This window comes from Symphodus melops, assembly GCF_947650265.1.
Source record: "Symphodus melops genome assembly, chromosome: 23".
Taxonomy (NCBI): Eukaryota; Metazoa; Chordata; class Actinopteri; order Labriformes; family Labridae; genus Symphodus; species Symphodus melops.
Window position 1 is genome coordinate 3,922,234 of NC_136713.1, and position 20,490 is coordinate 3,942,723.

The window sequence follows — 20,490 nt, forward strand, 5'->3', positions numbered from 1 at the left end:
TATACACACACAAACACACAGCTGCACAATCATGTATGCAGACTTAAATACAGACGTGCATGTGTGTGTTTAAAGATACACAAACATATAGTTATAACATAAAAGGTGCAAAGACATGTACGATAACACACACACACACACACACACACACACACACAAGTAAAGAGAACACACCCTGACAACATGAGTGATACACTGTGTTCCTGGCAGAGGTGTGCGTGTGTGTGTGTGTGTGTGTGTTTAAAATGGAAACATTATCAGTTGGATCTGAGGAGTTGGCTCGATCTAATGTGCTTTCTGTAGCGTCTGTGTGTGTGTGTGTGTGTGTGTGTGTGTGTGTGTGTGTGTGTGTGTGTCTGATCATGTCAGAGTGATAAGTTGCGCTCCAATGTCTCTCGTCCTTAATCGCCCTTTTTAAATTTCAGCTCCAAAACCAATAAAAACACGTCTCATTAAACCTTTCACCACTATCTGGCAATAATGGAATCAATAAGTTAGGCTGATTACATGGTATTCAAATCAGTCAGTTCACTGGTTTCCCAGTCAGTAAACTGGTCAAGGATCCAGCCTGTTAACCAGGTGGTAAGCCAGTCAGTAAAGCAGAAACTCAAGCAGTAATTGGTCCAAAATCTGCCCAATAAACAGGAAGGTAAACCAGTTCGTCAGCTTGTCATTCAGGCAGTAAATTGGTTTAAAACGCAGCCAGTCAGAAAGCAGATAAATCAGCCTGTAAATGATTCATTAAGTCAGTAAAATAGATGAGCGTCTCCTCGGACCAACAGCAAGTAAAACAGTCAGTAAAGTCGTAAAGCCCCCAAAAAAGACAAAAAGTCAGATTCAGCATCACCAGAGAAACACGTTTGGATTCTGTTCAGAGAAAAACTTCTGAGCTGTTTAATCGCCTTAAAACAGAAAAACAAACAAACGAGTGACTCAAAGGAAAACCCGACCGACCCCGGCAGCTTCCTGACACACGCGCGGCGGCGGCGGCGGCGGCGGGCGGTGAAACCCAGAGAAGATTCTATCACCTGATAAAATCAACACTAAACACCTGATGTGGCTAATTCTACTTTTTTAAAGGTCACATGTTCTGTAAAATCCTCTTCCCCATGTTCCTCTTTTCCTCTCAGTCTTCTGCCTGCTCCACTCTTCAGAAAGTGTTTGGAGATGTTCCCTTCATGACATCACAAAGGGCAGTAGCCCCTCCCCCAGGTGGGTGACACTCCCACAGCTAGGTGTTTGTTCTGCCCTCTGAGTCTGCCTTCTCACCGTAAACAATAGGACATGGAGCCAGAAAGCAGCGAGTACACCCGAGCCCTTCCAGAGAGGGGGCGTGGTCAGACACAGCTCATTTACATATTTAAAGCTACAGACACAGAAACAGCCTGTTCTGAGCAGGGCTGAAATAGAGGGGTTTATAGACATGATCAAATACAGGATCAGAGTGGATTTACAACAACACACTTCACACACATGATGAAGAGGAGCGAGGACACTGATTTCACCTGAAGAGGAGGAGGTCATGTGACCTTTAAAGATGCTTTTGAATATCTCGGTCATGAGTTTAGAACAACAGAAGGGTTGAAATAAAGTGTCACTTCTGTAAAAAAGGTTTTGGCACCTTCAATCAAAGAAGACGGTTTCTCCTCAAATATGAAGCCATGTGCTGCGGGTACCACGAGGTGGAAGTGGTATCACCATGCTGCCACTGTGGTGAAACTCACAAACACGCGCACACACACACGCGCACACACACACACACACACACACACACACACACACACACACACACACACACACACACACACACACACACACACACACACACACACACACACACACACACACACACACACACACACACACACACACACACACACACACACACACACACACACACACACACACACACACACACACAATGTTTCCAACCACGCTGGGCGGCTTGATTTTTAGAGATGTAATGTAGGTTAAGTTTAGGCGAGAGAAAAGGGCGAACCAAAGGAAGTGAAGCCTCCTGAGCAGGAAGACAAGACCAGGTTGTCTAAAAAGTCTCATCACAGACTCTTCTATTTGTCACTGTTAAACATATCCATGATCTTCAGACCATCGAGGGAATTGAAACTGTCATGAATGAAGTCAGAAACATTAAAAAAAGACCTGATTAAACTTTCTTCTGCTCTCTTTTGGTAGAACATTGAAACATTTGAAGGTTTCAGTCCATAAATTTGTTAAGTTTGGAATAACTGAGCTTCTGATGAGACTATAAATGTTTATATGATGCACTAACAAACACATTGAACAACGAGCCAGAGAAACCAAGGCATAGAGTTTATCACACTTTAAAAGCACAGAGTGGAAACTGGAGCTGGACGTTTAATCAAGACTGTTCGCTCCCTAAAGCCTCCCACACAATCACATCCAGACTGCACACCTGTGTGGAACATAGACACAGATAATATTAGTCTTTTATGAAATATTAGATATCATCCCTCCTTATCACATTGGAGAGAAACACTCTGGAGAAGCAGAAAATCCTCCGAAATCAAATCTGAGCTTTTCCCCCAGTTTGAAATGAAAAGAGTCCCTTCGAATGAACCAGCTGCAGACGACAGCTTAGGAAGAACACAGGAAGACAAAGTGCTGAGTGTGAAGAGCCAAACAGATCAAATTATAGATATTACAGTATCAGAGAGGCTTCGGAGAAACACAAACCACCAGAGTGTTGGTGTTACTCTCAGACGAGGAAGGGACCGATTTGTGCTTGTTGTTTCCAGTCTTTGTGCACACTGATGTTGTTGCTTTGACAACAGCACAGATGAGGACACAGAGTGAGGTGAATGCAGTCAAACAGGACAGGTGAGTCCGTCGTCGCACGTCCACACCAGGAATGTCACTCAAAGTCAAAGTAACAGTTCTCACTGATCTTCATCCGAACCATTCGGAGTTCACAACACAACAAGCAAGTCAACAATGGTGTGTACTTAAAGTGCTCTTACCTGTGTCAGGTGAGTGCAGAGGAAGGGCGAGGTCATCCGACATGAAAGAGAGGAAAGAAATCATTAGTTAAATCCTCACACTTCTTTTTTTAAACTTCACATCCTGAATGTGAACCATAAACACAGACTCCACAGGTGACCTATGACCTCTAGCTTTATTTAGGACCTTTACTGCAGCTTGCACGTTAGCAGCATCGTCAGGTCTGCATGAATAAGGCTCTGTGAGCGCACGTTGAGTTTTCAATACGAGCTCGCTTTGTGTCCAGCGCATAATTATCTGCTCATGATTATCACATGAGAACACGCAATCCACAAACTACACTGTGTTGTAATTGCGTGTTTTTGAGTGTCTCGAAAAGGAGCCACTCCTTCTGTACTCCACCATGAAGGCAAGTTTTAAATCTAATTATTGGCCAGGAGTTATTCTACATGTGTTTTTTAGCATGTCCTCGAGAAATGCCAAAGCCAAACTCGAAGAAAAAAAAAAAAGGGGGGCATTTTTCCGTTTGTTTGTGGCTCTGAAAACCAACCAAAACATTTACTAGATTAAATGAAATCAAGCCGATGAGAGTACAGTTTGGAAACTTTGCAGAAAGCTGAACTCGCTGAACCCTCAGTATTATTCTTGACGTGGATCAGAGGAGCAGACACCTTCTTCTGCCAGAGATCAAAGTTAGACTTTCTCAGCCTGCAGACATCTTCCCTCACACGACACAAGCAGAGCTCCACTTTAATTATTATTGCTCAACAGACAGCAGGCTTCCATTTTCTTTTTTCCTAAATAGATTTATGGAGTTTGGGAACGAGCCTCTTCCAATGTAAACTCTGAGTCCGCCTGGCCACAGAACTCTCCCAACCTAAACATCCAGAGTGGGACCGGAGGGAGCCGCTCGTCCCAGACGCAGCGACAGACTCTGGATGGCATCAACATGGGGGGGGGGGGGGGGGGTCATCTCTGCTGTGAATTTAAAACACAAAGTGGGCTGCTTTGCAACACTTTGCAGCTAAATGTTTTGGATCATTTGTCTGTTATATCAAAAAACACCAAAATCACAACATCATAGTCTTCCTCCGTCTGTCTACAGTTATTCTCATTTTAACAGCTGCTGAAGCTGAAAGATATATTCCATCATTTAGCAGCTTCTGTCTCTTTAAAGGAACTCTCTGCCTTCATATATACGTGACTTTGGGTGTGATCTCTGAACCCATGAGCCAAAAATCTAAACATGCGACACCGAATCCGTCCGTCGGGGTCCGGGAATCTCTCACCTTCTCCCACTCAGCATCCCGGGGAGGGCGACAGGTTTCATTTGGCTCCATACACACACCACCCACGGCTAAAAATACGTCTGCAGAGCGCTGCTGCACACCCCGATCATTCACGAGCTCCGTCAGCTGCTGAAGCACATGAGGAGCCGAGGCAGAGGGGGGGGGGGACGGCCGTATGTGCGAGTGTGAGGACGACTGCTCCTTTCTGCTGCAGAGTTCAAGAGCTCAACTTCATGACTTATTCAGGATTTATCCTCCTGAGCTGCAGGAAATATTCACCTCAAACTGTTTCAAATCAATGTTGAACTAAAGAGAAATTATAACTATTATTAAGTGTTAATTGTCCTGCAGCTAATTATTGATGACTCTGACCTTTGATTTACACGAGACAGATAAGAAATAATCCGTTTTACTCAAAACTATTCTTCTTAGATAAGACAAGTGTAAACATATTCCACTCAGCCTGTTTCAAACTACTCTCATGAGTGAATCCTCTGAACACAGAGAAATACATTTGCATCCAAAAACGCTGCTTCAGAGAGTTAATTAGACATCCAACTTCCTGCATTCCTAGCTGGAGTTACTAAACATTTGCAGGTTTAAAACTAATTTAGAATACACAAACAAAAGCGGGAGTTATTTCCAGGTGGATAAGTGGAATCTAATGTTTTTGTTTTGCAAGGAAATGATATGAAATGCAATTAAAGAGCTGCAAAGTTTGTGCGAAACTGAATTTCCCTCGGGATCAATAAAGTATCTATCTATCGAAATGTTTCCCAGGGACGATGCAAACGTTTAAAGACAGAGAGAGTGCGTCCATGTCATTTAGAAACCAGGGATTATAATCCATGCAATCACAGCTGTGTGAGATGATAAGTGCAGAGAATGATTCCAGTTTAGAAATAAAGATCCAGGTACAGAGATAGTCATCTTCCAGATCTCTGCTCTTAACTCCATCATCTTAAAGTCCATGGATATTCCCCTTAGCGTCACACCTTCACAGTGACCCTCCGTCCATGTGTTCTGCAGAGTCAGTGTTTATTATAGTATGTTTCCTGCAGAGCCTTCTTCACAGCGTATACTGCGATTACACAGCCATTGTTTTGGTGTACGGGCCCGGCGGCGAGGAAGGCCAGTTTGCCAACATGTCTGAACCAGCTGGAAGGAGGCGCCGGCTCCTCTTTCATCTGCAGGAGCTCAAATATGTAAACAAGGAGAGGAGCAGCGAATCACGGGAGGAGAGAGAGAGGAGTTTAAAACCGGGATGACGGCCGACAGATTTCCTCGACATCGACAGAGGGTTCCTGCACAGAATCACATTATAATCACACTTTTCATGATGAGCATGCTAACGACTTCCTGCGCATTAAAATGTTTGTTTTGTGACCAATGAAGCGACAGCTAATTATCCGATGACGATCGATTATCTGGCACAGGAGCGTGCCGAGACAAGACCAAGACATCTCGAGTCAAGACTGTAAATGTCCCTGAAAAATCCTCCTCTTCCTCTTCATGAAACCGTCTTCATCAATGAAGTTGCCTCAAGACTTTTTTTGCACTAAATTCTTGAAACTTTCCACCGTGAGCTCATTTATTGTCAGATTACGACAAAATCTTTTAATTGCATCGTGAAGATTTTCATGTTGACTTACGATAAAGTTTGATTTAAAGATCTGAGACGATGAGTCATTTTCATCCTCCTGAGAGGCTTCAGCTTCATTTCAGTCAAACACAAGAAGTTTATTTCTCATTTAGTTTATGAATTTTAAATGATTGTTGCATCACTCAACATGAAGTGAATTTAAAGTGACTCAAAAAAACCTCGGCTGTTCGTTCGTTTAGTGTCAGACAGTCATTTTTAAACATTATAAAAACTGTGATAATCTGCAGGTTGATTCTGAGAGGCAGGGTAGATCCTGCAGCGACACGCCAACACCTGAAGCTGGATTACCTACTGTAAACCGTCACACACACACACACACACACACACACACACGTACGTCAGCCTTCGAGTGTGTGTGCATGTTCCAGGTGAGGACAATAAGAAACAGTGAAAATCAGACGTGTTGAATGTGAGCGTCAAACAGGAGACGTGAAAACAGATGAAAGTCGTGCAGGCTGCTGATTCCACAGAGATAGAAGCGATTGTGAATCTCCTTCACACCTTTCTGCTCAGGGGGACGCACATTCTTCCTTCCTCCTTTTCAAACTTTTCTTTAGCGTCTGATCACAGCCGTGCAGTTTTCAAAGACTCACAAACACGACAAAGAGCTCGGCGTGATGACGCAGGCTTGGCTCAGCATGTGGCTCATATCCCTATCATTTACACAACTTTGATTTCAGAGATTAAAAAATCTTCCCAGAAACGGTTTGGGAGAGAGAGCTGGGAAACGCGGTGCGGGAGATCTGCTCGGACAGGCTTTTTCAGTTTCCCTGCTTCACTGAATAAAGATGTCTGCATGAAGCAGAAGGACGTCAGGCTTTAGAACAGTTTCTATCTGACAGAGGGAAAGAAGAACGTTCCTATAATACTTGTGTGAACTGACACACAAACACATCCAGAAGATATCCAGTCTCTGCTGCAGCAAGAAAAAGCTGCTGTTTTGAAATCGGCCCAGAAGGAGCTTAAACTTTGTTTTTGTTACTCTGCTATATTTGTGCCGAGTGTCTGAACGATGCAAATCAAAGTCAACTTTAAACTCGAGGTTTTCCTGCAGATATTTAGTTTAGCAGCGAGTCAAACTCCCGCTGCACCAACGCTGAGAGATATAATCACTCCAGCTTTGTCTCTGCACTCTCAGCCCACTTGAATGTATAATTACAATAAAGAGTCGCTGCAGTAATTAGATTTTCTCTCAGTCAAGTTCCTGCAGCGTAGAACAGGCCTGTGATGCCAAAGACTCATAAATGTCAGAAATGACCAATAAAGCTTTGAAGTGATGCAGAAAGCAGAGAGTCCTCCTCCATGATGACACATGAGCTCTTATGGAAGATTTAGTGTGCAGGGATGAGCAGCAGACCGAGTCCCTGTCGTCTCTTTTGGCACTCCGGCAGCTCTTCGTTTCTTTAATGAGCCACACATACTTGCCTGGCTGCCTATGTAAACTCTCATTCAGGAGGAGGGAGGTGTGGCCGAGAGGCTGCCAGTAATTTTCCACCCTAAAGATTGAACCAAGCTCACTTCCCTGTCATTAAAGAGCGTGGAACCGCTGCAGCTCCAGACGTGCAGCGAGAGCGGGGGGAGTCCCAGACCAGCACGCCGCTCACACCTTCATGGATCCAAACTCGCTCCTGATGAGGGGGTTCATGAAGCGTCTCTCCACAAGACCAGGATCCACCCTCTCTAGAGAGAGACTCAGATATTACAGATCAGCAGCCTGTGTTCACACAGGTGAAGAGACTGCAGATTGTAAAAGCAGGTGTTGACCTCAGACAGCTCCTGATGAGCATGAAAGGACTTTAACCATCCTCCCAGGATCTGCTTCCTCATGGAACTCTGAACTCGAGCAGGTGGAGATGTGTGTGTGGAGACAGAGAGACGTTTTCTAACTACTCTCACACATTCATCATTAAGCGTCTCCTCCTGCACAGAGATGTTCTGTCTCGAGCGTTCAAGAATAAAACATGTGCTTTTACTTTCTTGTTGTGGCCATTGGACGGCGTCTCTGAAGACTCGTCAATCAGCAGATCTCCGAGTATCGACCAAGAGGAGGAGCCGAGTGCGAGCGACAGATTCAGGTCGATAAAGAGGAAGTGAAGTCAGGAAGCAGCTTGTTCCTCTGAGGAAAATGAGATCATGACAGAAAGGCTCTGACTTTATCCTCATGTTCAGACGTCTGTGGAAGACGACGTCGCTCTCAACTATCATTTCAAACATCTTGATGAAGGAAACATCTGCCGCCATCAAAGGAGCTTCAGAGTGTCGTCATAAATCAACTGGTCGATAAATCATTAATCATTTCAAACACTTGTAGTTTCCACACACTCCGTCCAGCTCGCTCATTTATTCTCAGTCTGACTCAGAGACAAGTGTTTGAAAATATTTACGTGACTTTATTTATTTGACTTGAAGAGGCTCAAACTGTCTGAGTCAGTGTTGCCTCGTTTCTGCACAATATACGACGTCTCTTCCTCTCGTTTTGACTTCATCAGTCAGTGTCGATGATGTTCAACTGTCCCGTCTCGTGCTCACTTTAGAAACGTGTTCAGTCACAGGATGGTGAAGGTGTCATAGCTCGTGCTAACACTGGCACATTTGAACTGATGTGTTGAAAAACTCGTTTTATCCACGTTTCTTTTCCCCACTCTGCACAGCAAACTGATAAACTGACAGAAGGGATCAGATTCCAAAACTTTCCTCTCAACAAGCGTCCGATAACTGCCTCTGCTGCAGAATAAAAAAACAATAAAACATCGAAATCACAAACAGTGGCTTCAACATATGGAGATCTGCAGCTACATGCAGCGCAGTCGTGTGCAGCAGCTGCACGAGCGTCTGCTGGTTTTCATCCGACAAATCACCACAACCAGCGGCTCGTTTGACTCGTTTCATTAATTAGCTGCTGCTCTCCAGCTGCAGATTGAAATCAGCTGCTGTCGAGTTTGTTTGGGAAGAAATGCTGAAGCTTTTAGCCGAGTCTCTTAATGCACTAAAAAAACGCTTTATTGGTCTGATTTAAACTAAGTCAAGGTTTAATCTTTGTTTTGTTTTGGTCTGCAGACTGAGAGCACATGATGTCCATCCGAGCCCTGTTTTAGCACTATCTGCTGTGGCTGGATCAGAGGTTAGCAGACACCTTTTTCTCTGCACCATGACTTCGCCCCGGGCGCTTCCTCCCGCCCTGACTTCCTCTGACAAACATAACTTCCTGTAAGACACAGCGGAGGGATTAGTCAACATGTTTTACAGGTTTCCCCCGATTCACCGAGCAGCACGTGGAGCTCTGCGTCTCAACTCATCTCCTCCTCGGAGCTGCTTTTCATTACGCTCTGAATCTTCCTGCTGGTTTTTTCCTCCTGACTTTCTCTTTGTAAATCTTCCATTTGATTTATTTTAGGTCATTTATTCGGAGTCCTCTGTGCAGCTCCAAGTGTAGAAAACATGCAAGAAAAACAAACAGAGTGGACAGAGAGCCTTGGGTGGGTTGTTCCTTTCTCTCATCTCCAGGCCGTGCTGTGACCTCTGCTCTGACCTCTCACACAGGTCGGGTTGAGTTTGAGCCAAAGACAGCCTCCAACAGCTCTCTGACTTTTTATCCTCCTGAGTGTGAAGCTGCGTTTCTCTCTCTCCTGCAGTTTTACCTTCAGGTACGACACGTTTGTCGTCGCTCCGTGCCTCTCGCTCGTCTCGGGTCTGTGCGGGACAGCTGAGCGAGACGACGATGCAAAACACGACATTTGCATCGCAGCAGAGATAAAAGAGGCATCTTTACGAGGCGGAGCTGAAGCGTCGCACTAAAACATGAACGCATCTCACTTCTGTTCTCTCCGGCTGCACATTAAAAAGTGGACCTGCACTCTGAGCATTGTGGGTACAAGATGAGTCAGTGTTGAGTCAGTGGGCACATGAAAGAGAGCCGGGCCGTGTTCACCAGCTCCATGATTGTTGTCTGCACGAGGAGGAGGCACGAAAACATCGTGGCACGAAAACTAAGAAGCCAGAAACCGATGATGTCACTGAGATACGACTGAGGAGCGAAACATCTGCCAATCGTTTCATTTTAAAAGTGCTGAAAAATGTACAACAGAAAGTGGAAAAGACAAAACATAAAACGGTGAATCTAAAAGCAGCTCGGAGTACAAACTGCTCTACACACACACACACGCACACACGCACACACGCACACACACTCTGGTGTTCCCCGGATGCCTGGGCAGGTTTCTACACGACCTCCTGTCTGCTGTTTTGACTGCGCTCCTCGTTGCAGAGGGTCTGCAGCTCAATCTTATCACACTGGATTTATTCCAGGACCTTTTCCAGGACTGATTCCAGGACTCCTCACACAACAATGGCACCAAACAAAGACAGGTCTCTGCGCTACATTAACACGTCTCTGCGGTGTGAAAGGCTCGCTTTGCTCGTCTTCTCTCCTCTGTTTTCGTTTACTTCTGTCTGTGCCGTCAGAACCGGTTTGTTTTCAAGGTCTCTCTGTCGACCGGTCTCCCTCCTGCCAATACAAATATTGATGCTCAGACACAAACCAGTTCTCTCTCGTCTAAATCCTCTTCAGTGAAAGTGGATGTGCTTCCCTACATTACTCATCCAGAGAGAGAAACAAACTGCAGCCACAAGCCCTTCATCTAATCAATCATTCAATCAGAGAACCCATGCAGGTGGGCCAGTGGTTAGCGTGCGCGCCCCCATGTAAGGGGGGTCCCAGGTTCAAATCCCATCTGTGGCTCCTTTAATCTGCAGTCATTTCTTTCTCTCTCTCTCTCTCTCTCTCTCTCTCTCTCTCTCTCTCTTTCCTGGTTTTCAAATCTATCCACTGTTATAATCTGAAAGAAGAAAGCCCCCAAAAACACGTTAAAGTTTGTGAGTGTGAAGCCAAACAAACGTATTATAAAAGGTTTCTGCTGGGAACAAAGATCGGCCTGGAGACACATCTGGAAAACGCATGAGCAGAGAGAAAGAAAATACTGTAACAAAGACAAAAGTGTGTATGCATGCATGTATGAGTCAGTGTGTGTGTGTGTGTGTGTGTGTGTGTGTGTGTGTGTGTGTGTGTGTGTGTAAGTGTGTGTTTCCTGAGGCCCGGTCGAGGAGGGAAGTCGAGTCAAGCTATTATAAGACCACAAATTACAGCTCACACAGCCAGAGATCGTCTCTGCCGGGGCCTCAGCAGCAGCACGACGAGCGAACAAACACCAGACCTCAAAATCATCGGCACTGATTTTAAACACACACACACACACACACACACACACACACACAGGTGTGTTTGAGCTTCTTCATGGGCCGTTTCATTTACCTCAGAGCGTTCTGTACTTGTTTCGTCTCTTCCTGATCTTTCTTGCATTACACATTTTTCTGGTGATTTGAGGTTTTCTGCTTCGGGATGTTTTGCCCGTTCATGGTTATTTGATTTCTCTTTATCTAACGATATTTGAAGCTCCTTCTGGCTGGTTACTTTCTGTTTGTACGAGTGCAAACATTCAATAGTGTGGCGTCGAAGAGAAGGCAGACCCGGGGTCAGAAAAGTGTGCCGCGTCTGAAGATGAGGGAGGTCTGCTTCAGAAATCGGCCTCAGTGTTGAACAAAGCGCCTGTTGTGAGCGGCGTTCATGGGATCGAACCCTCGGGCATTTCCCATCAGCCCCTGTGCTCGTCCTGCGGCTCAGCCCGGAGGGAACCGGCGGACGGACACACAGCGTTCCTTTCTCAGCCACATCCTGTCGGCCAACAGACGCCCTGGCCTTCCCATGAGCCTTTGCACTCCCGGGTCATCTTTGTTCACTGACAGGCATGCTGGGAAATTCACCATCAGACGGTCTCTGGTGTTTTTGGGTACGCCGCCGCAGCCACAGACACTCGGCCTGTTTCAGCAGATGAATCACTTCTTCCTTCTTTTTTTTTGAACGCAGGTTTCGGTCGCTGCGTGTGGGCGTCCGTCTGTCCGCCACTTTTCAGATTTCTATCACAGTGAGATCGTCTCGTGTTTGAATAACAGCCGAGGAGGCTCCTCTTTGTTTGCAGACTCTGTCAGCCGCCGAGGTCTTGTGGTTTGTCTGAATTCCTCATGAAGAATGATCTAATTGATGAACTTCTGCAGCCAGCAGCGTCTGGACGGCACAGAGGCCACACACGTCTGTGATCAGACCTCCTCCATCCAACACACCCGCTTTAGATATATCAGGAATAAAGATCCAATGTTGGGTGTGCACAGCCCGATGGTCAGCTCAATCAAAGTGGACAATCATGGGAGCTGTGTTCAAACGAAACTTTTCTATCTGTCCGTCTTGAAAATCAACAGTCGACTTCAAACTATCAGGGTTTCACAGGCCCAAAGTCCAAACGTGAAGAATATTCAGTCACGTGGACGGCTCGGTCGTCCCTCAACCAGAGAGGCGTTGGAGCGTCGTGATTTGGATGGAGCGAACACGACTTCGATGGAACGTCAACTCTTCATTTGAGCAGCAGCGTCGCTTCAGTTTTCTCGTGAAACTTGAATTTAATGGAGCTGCTTTCATTTGAAACGTTTTGTTCCTTCCCCACGGCCCTCGTGCTTTTATGGCGTGCTCTCCTGACTTTGTTTTATGCAAGTCTTTTACAAGTGCTTTTTAAACTTCATCGTCGGATGTTTTAAAGGTCGCTTAATACAAATAAGGTTTGTGATCAAGTTTAGAGGAAAGCTAAGAGACCTGAGGAGAAGCTGCAGGTGTTCACTGAGACAGTCTGATGAATTACACAACTGTGAGCGACTGCACGTGATGTCCCCCGACTATTCTGTCTTGGACGCCACATCATGTCCCGTTATAAAAACTCAAGTGGCGTTTCTAAGACGATAATAAAGAGCCAGAAAGGGCAGCGGGAGAAAATAAAAACAAGAGCAGACAGAGCTCGTTTGTCTCCCTGGACTCATCTGCAGGTAGACAAAGAAACTTGTTATTATATCATGAAAATACAACTTCAAAAGCAGCTTTAATGAGAACTTTTAAGCGCTTAAAGAAGCTTTAAATGTGGATAATCACATGCACCACAATGCACTTTAAATGCAGCTTAAAGTGAAAGCTTTGAAGCAGCAGAGATCGGCGTGCTGCAGAGCTTCATGAATGCATAAAGCTCAGAGTTGTCCGTGTGCAGGCCTGCTGTGCAAACAGGCCTCCCCGCTGCAACAACAAACTGGACTCCTGCAGCGTTTGTTTGAGGCGGAGAAGGAGGAGGAGGAGGAGGAGGAGGAGGAGGAGGAGGAGGAGGAGGAGGAGGGGAGAAGTGAACTTCAGAGTCGATGAGGAAAAAGGCTGAACAGTTGAAGGAAAAGGGGGCCCGGGGTGCTGCAGGGGCCGCCACAGGAAATGGGTGGGGCTCGGTGGGAGGGGAGGGAGATGGATCAGCTGCCAAAACCTCGGAGAGGGAGGAGGGGGGGAGTGAAAACTTGAAGAAAAATGTGAGCTTTCTGTACGTTTGGAACAAGAGAACACACCAGTGGTCCGAGTAACCCAAAGGAGGTCATCTTTTCACCTTCAGGACGGCTCACTTCATGATCTTATCCCTGGTTCAGATTCTTCTCCTTCATCCGGAATATTTGAGCGATAAAAAACAGGTCTGATGTCAGGATAAAAGCACAGAGAGACTCGGTGAGATCACCCGCCCTGCAGGAGACGTCTGACAGACACCAGGCCAAACCTTCAGACGACACTAAGTGACCCCCGCTGCCAAATAAACGATGGGTCCAAAGCAGCGTGCTGCTGTGAGTCTCCTCAGCCACACGACCAGACGACAGAGTTTCACTCTGCTGCGTTGTTTTTACACGTTTTCATAACTTACTAAGAGCTCAAACACGGCATGTCTGCAGGGCTCTGATCAGCTCGTTAGTCAATGCAATGACTCACTGATTTCTCGCCAGCCGATGACATATCTGCCTCAGTTTGCTGCCAGGACTGATGTGGAACAAAGACTCCCATCGATTCCACCAAAGAGTTCCTCATTATCCAGCCGGGAAAGTCCTGTGCTCCCTGAACCTCTCTTACTGCCTTTTGTTGGAAGTATTTCTAGTTTGTGCTGCAGAAAAATGTTTTAAAATGATAAAATATTCACATTAAAATCAACACGAAGAGAAGAAATCCCTTGTTTATGTTACAAATGTTCCTTTCTCTGTTTGTTTTCGTGAAGACGACCATGAATCATCCCGAGCTTCACACAGGATTCCATGTATAATTCAATCAAAAGTTGAAATCTAATAAAGTTGAACAGTCTCCTCTTACACTCACTGCACTCTCATTCTTGGGTTTGTTTCTGCCTCGAGCTTCAAATCTCAGCTGACCTCCGAGAGACGAACGAGGAAAAGTGACAGATTTAAACATGTTTGAAGCTCAGACAGCGAGAGAGCAGATCGACACATCACATCCTCTCACACAGCAGCTGCATCATATAGAGGATGGATATCTGTGTATGACCTGCCACGTGCGTGATTCATGGTTTACAGACTCACCGTTGAAGAAGCTCTTGACCTTCAGGTAGCCCACGCTGAGCCGGAGCACGGACAGTTTGTCCAGCCGAGCCCGGACCTCCTCGGTGAAGGGCAGCAGGCTGGTGAGTTTATCCAGCTCGCCGTTGAGGCGGTCGCGGTGGCGTTTGGACGGGTTGGACTTGGCGCCATCTGGAGGCGGGGGTTTTGGGCTGGAAGAAGCAGAAAGGAGAAAAAGTTCAAACACAGCAACAGAGACGAACGAGTTAGTGGAGAGTGATCGCTGTCTCACAGGCACGGTCCGCCTGCTTCCTACAGGGTTGCCACGGCAACCGGGTCAGCAGTCCTTTGAGCTTGTTTATCACCTCTCCAGTCACCCTGCACAACAACAAACTGGATATTTGTGTCCTGCTGAAGTGGTTTGAGTACTGAAGTTTACAAATCTTCAGCGCGAGAGGAAGTGGAGAGTCTCCCTTCGGACGTGGGCTTCGAAAACGTTCAGATTGATTCACAGAAAGTCACTGAAGTGAACGGTAAAAAGAGCTAATCCCTCTCCCCTTAATATCCCAGAGTGTGGAGGAGGTCAGGATGTTTGTCTCACAAAGACCAACAAGCTGAAAAACCTGAAAGGTCGTCCACGTCTCTTTGAGCATCTTGTTTATCTCGTTAGCTTCAGGCGAGGCCGCGCACTCCACGGCTCTTTATTCCTCTGTTTTCATTGGTTCTTGTAAAGTTCATTGGTTTATTTAAGGTGTTTCCTGTTTTTTAAGCAGCATGGTGCTGAACTCCAACTTTAACATGGGCACAGGACAGCAGAGTGAAACCAACAGGACGAGGTGTTTGTGGTAAACGTTCAGCGTGTTGGGCTGCAGCTCTCAGTTTGTATCTGAACTCTGGTGACCTGGAGTGAACCCGACAGCTCCTGGTCTTTAACTCAAAGCAGACACAGAGAGGCTTTTCTCTCCTCTCCTCACAGAGAGGGCGTGAGACGCCGCCTGGAGATACCTCTAAGTCACCTTCAGGACACCAGAACAGGTTGAAGGACTTCTGCTGCAACTTTCCCACCTTTCAAAGACAGTCTCTATAATTTAACCTGAAGGACAAAACTTCCCTTTAAGTCAGAAGAGAAACACAGATTCCTGTTAATGTGCCACAAGCTGCAAAACTGATAAATATATGACGAGTCTTCTTAACCTCTGCTTTCTACGACAGAAAGAGCACCACATGTGACGTGTCTAAGACTGATCAAACACACATGATATGAACCAAACAGCTGAAACATTCGACTCTGAAATCACAGCACAGGGGAGGAAGAGTTCACCAGAGTCCGTCTGTAAAATGAGGTTATTTGTTGGCTCGTAAAGTCAACATTCAGAAACAAACATTGTCTAAACATCTCAAATGAAGGTGTGGAAATTCAGTCAAACAATCTCAAACTTTTCTTCCTGGAGCCTGAGCTCAAACAAACCCTCGTCACACACTTCTGCATCAATGCATTCATTAGCAACGGGCGAAATCATCTTAATAACCCCGGCAGACTGCGTTTGAAGTGTGTCAGTCAGGTGTCTGCATCGTCTCTGTGGCGTCTGTGTGACTGGGGAATCGAACCTGTGACTGTTGAGTCGATTACAGGTCGACGTTCCTGCAGCTGCACCTCCACAGCTCCTCCAGTTAAATCAGCTTCAGATGTTCCTGCTGATGAATCCGCCAAGCGTTTCAGGTCAGGTGAGGCCAGTGAGTGTGTGAGTGTGTGTGTGTGTGTGTGTGTGTGTGTGTGTGTGTGTGTGTGAACCTGCAGAACTTCATACTTTCTGGCACTGTGGTTTTGACCCTTTGACCTCATGAGATTTGTGCTTCAAAATGTGCAGCCAGGAGTTGCAGGAACGAGTGACTAAGAAAAACCCTGACAACATGAAAGACCCCAACCGGCCACAGGTTCGACCACCATGCATCAAATATGACAACTACATCCTGAATCCTGCTGCATTGTGGGTAAAAATGTCAGCTGTGCATATGAGCTTAGAAATGAACTGTGTGCAAGACTTCATTAAAAACTACAAGCACAAACAAACAGAGCATGCTTCATAACAAAGCAAACCACTTGATCTCACGGATCATTTTAAATTTAATGTGCAAAATGTTGAAACAACTTCTCTTCTCAGTCTGTTTAAAAAAAACTGAATGTTTTGATCACCAGATGCACGACTTGTTTATCGCTCCCAAATATGAGCAGAATTCCTTTAAAAAGAGCTCCGACCACACGGACATGTAGTATGTTGTGAAACAGAAAAGTGGTGGTTAAATATGGAAGCTGGCGTGGTGTAAAAATAGCAGATGGACTTTTTGGTGCTTTCAGAAGTCTGATTTCACACCTTAAATCTCTCTCTTGTAAAGTCGATGACCTTTTCCAGATGTTTGAAGCAGAAAGAGTTTTAGGGATTTAGCTGTGTGAGTGTCTGAACTGTAACATAAATGTGTAAAATGTGGACCACCCCCCCCCCCCCCACACACACACACACACACACACACACACACCTCCTGTAAATAAAACATCTGCTTCCAATAATACCCCCGAATACGACAGATCTGCTGAAATCAAGCCGAGATGACTATCGCTGCATTCCTGCCGGCACAAGAACAATGAGCGGCCAGTGTTGTTTCTTCTCGCTTTATCTACTCCATCAGGCCTGGAAGGGGCGTGGATCTATACATGAGAGTGTGTGTGTGTGTGTGTGTGTGTGTTGGACCTGCAGAAACACTCCCCTGTGTTCACACAAAGGCACTTTGTCTCCAAAGAGGCAACGACACCTTTGCAGAACAAAAGGAGCTAAATATGAAGTTGGCATCGGTTCCCAGCTGGAGCTATGATACAGACACAGCGATAACAGACCAAAAAAGACGATCACAGAGCCAGTACTCGAGGATTAAAGCTACAGATAGCTCACATGTGATTGGACCTACAGCGGTGTGGTAACATCTGGGAGTTTACAGACTGATGTCCGTCACATGTCGGTCATAAGAGAGGCACTAACACTCAGCATGAACTCTGACTCAATAACAAACAAAGCAGCAGCTCACCCCTGACCACGCTGTCCTCCTGAGCTCACCCTCAGTCCAATCACAGGTACATGCAGGTTTCACACAGTACAACACAGGGGGAACATGCAGATAGTGAGTTTTAAGAAGTCTGCAGCTTCTTAAAACTCCTTTGACACTCTTAAGATCCAAAACAGGAAGAACCTACTGGACACAACATTTGTGCTGCAGACTTTTTGAAAGGCTTGATCTGGGGCTTTATTTTAGAGTTCAGACACACAGGATAAGAAATAAGGAAGAGAGAGCGAGAGAGGGGAATATAGCCACAGGCGGGATTTGAAACCAGGGCTGCCTGCTTGGAGGACGAGCCTCTGAACATGGAGCGCATGCACTATGCTTATTATTCAGACTTGTTGCTGTCATGTCAAATATGTGGATGTTTGGTTTGGTGAAGAAATGAACGCTTCACTCAGTATCATTCCTGAAACATTGAGAGTGTTGTGAGCTGGAGGCGCTGCAGGGTTCTTCACCACGTAGTTTGTCACAGCTCCGTGACATTCATTAACCAAACCCTCTCATTCATCTGACTGCACTGTTTTTACTTCTCTGTGCTGCAGCTGCACAAGAAAGAAAGAATTAGATGAGATCAACTCTGCTTCTCTCACTGGGAGAAATTAACACTGTGCATCACTATGGAAATAAAACGACTTCTCCTCTTGCATTCAGCCAGTATCAGCTGAATCAATCACAGACTCTTCTGCTTTCACTTCAAGCTGCTGCTCTGCTGAAGGTTGCAGTAAATCAACCTGATGAATCTGTCTTCTCTAAGAAATCAGCCGTTTGCGTTTGCACTCAGAAGCGGGAGCGCTCCGGGTCTCGTTGTTGTGGACGCAGGTATTGGAGCAGAGTGCCAACATGTTCATGGACCCTGCACTGTCCGGGAAGAGGAGACATTTTTGGACGAGATGCAGTGATGCAATTTCCAAACACAGTCAACAGATCAGTGCACGATGAACAAAGTTTACAGAGCAACATGGAGAAGTGTTAAACTATCAACATGGGGAATGATATGAAGCAGAATCGAGCAAAGTGATGCAACATCTGTGTTATCACAGACGGCTGGTTGGTGATTAACAGTCTATTAGCAAGAAAACAGTGCAGACAGATGGCAGGCTGGTATCAACTCGCTGTGTAAGCATGCACACCAGAGGAGCCACCTGATAGTGACTGTTCCTCAAACAATCTAGAGAATATGAGAGTAAAAGTGCAGAGCTCGGAGCGAGTGAAGTGTTTTATTTCTGTTAGTATCAGAGGTTTACTGGCCAATAATCAAGTGGCGGTATCAGGTAAAGATACGATATGATGTTCTCTTCAGGAAACGTGTCTTTGACTCAACTGCTGCACACATTCAGCTGCTTTAACAGAAGAACCAACAATGAAAACAATCAACATGTAAAAACACAGAACAAACCCAAACAGCCTCAGAGGATCTCAACTTTCTCCTGGACGTCTGCACCGCCAAAAAGAAAGAGAGAGAGGGGGGGGGGAAGAATCTGGGCGATGGAACCAAATCCTCGACCTCATCCAACATTTTAAACATGAACAGGAAAAACGACAAAGAGCCAGACCTTATCCTCAAACATCAGAGTTGGACCTCATTTAGGCTTTTGTGGCTGCATGGGAGCAAATCCCTGCAGCCAGGATCCAAAGAACTGGTTCCAGGCTGAATACCAAAGAGCAGAGGCTCTGGATGTTGAAATAAAGTTAAAGTAACACAGATGGGTGTGATGTGAGTGCACACAGACTTTTGGACATTTAATTATCGACATACATCGGCATAAATTGAAATGTTCTACTTTTACAAAGCATGTAAAGATAAGAGGTAAAGTGCCTGAGGGTGCAGCGCTGTAACGCCGCCTCGAGTCTCGTCTGTGTGTTAAACAGACTTTCTCTCACCCTCGTAACTCACTCCAGAGGAAAAAGAAAGAGAAACTCCCTGAGAGAAACTTTTCCTAAAAACCCGGACGGGAGAACATGGCAGGCTTACATAACCGTTTGCGTGACACAGAACTATGTTAATTTGTGTTGAGGGAGGGAGGAAAGAAACAACCCCCCAAAAAAACACACAGAGACACAGAAGGAAAGACAGGAAAAAAGTATGTTGTGGCAGTCGGAGGAGGAGGAGAAAAAAAAACAGAGTGAGTCTCAGATTACGCCATCCTCCCTCCCTCCCTCCTCCCTCGTGGAAACATCGCGTGAGAGCGCTCTCGCTCCACGTCCTGATTATGATTAATGCAGGTAGTACCACACACACACTGAAACTGCGGTTCTGGCAGGGTTCTGCTGTGAATCTCTGCGCGGGGGCTGTGGTTCTGTATGGAGCAGTTAACACTCCGTCTGGCTTGTTAAAGTTTCAAAATCACAAACTGGTAAAATCACAGCGAGGAGGACGGAGAAGCTCGGAGGTTATGGAAGGGTTCTTCACTGCACCATGAGGGCTCTCAGATTAACTCTTTCAGTACATCAACACAATGATCTCTAAAGCATCATGAAGGCTCTCGGAGGAACAATGAACGTGTTCTCTAGAAGGTTCTACTATTATAATACTATTATACTAGTATTACTATTTCTCTAACTCTAACATGTGTCTCTATCTGTCTCTACGATGAGAAAAGTCCATCCTCTTCGTCTTCTGCCTGCTCAAACAGGCCGTTTGGAGATGTTCCCTTCATGACATCACAAAGGGCAGTAGCCCCTCCCCCAGGTGGGTGACACTCCCACAGCTAGGTGTTTGTTCTGCCCTCTGAGTCTGCCTTCTCACCGTAAACAATAGGACATGGAGCCAGAAAGCAGCGAGTACACCCGAGCCCTTCCAGAGAGGGGGCGTGGCCAGACACAGCTCATTTACATATTTAAAGCTACAGACACAGAAACAGCCTGTTCTGAGCAGGGCTGAAATAGAGGGGTTTATAGACATGATCAAATACAGGATCAGAGTGGATTTACAACAGCACACTTCACACACATGATGAAGAGGAGCGAGGACACTGATTTACACTA

At 45.8% G+C, this 20,490-nt stretch overlaps 1 protein-coding gene across 1 annotated transcript in view; it reads right to left on the reverse strand.

Annotated features, from left to right (window-relative positions):
* LOC306819020 (aryl hydrocarbon receptor-like) overlaps positions 1–20,490 on the reverse strand; it is a 41,310-nt gene that overhangs the window by 17,997 nt on the left and 2,823 nt on the right. The window contains exon 3 of the mRNA XM_079336776.1: positions 14,419–14,606. Within this exon, the coding sequence (XP_079192902.1) occupies positions 14,419–14,606 (188 nt within the window). The remainder of the gene's footprint in view (positions 1–14,418; positions 14,607–20,490) is intronic.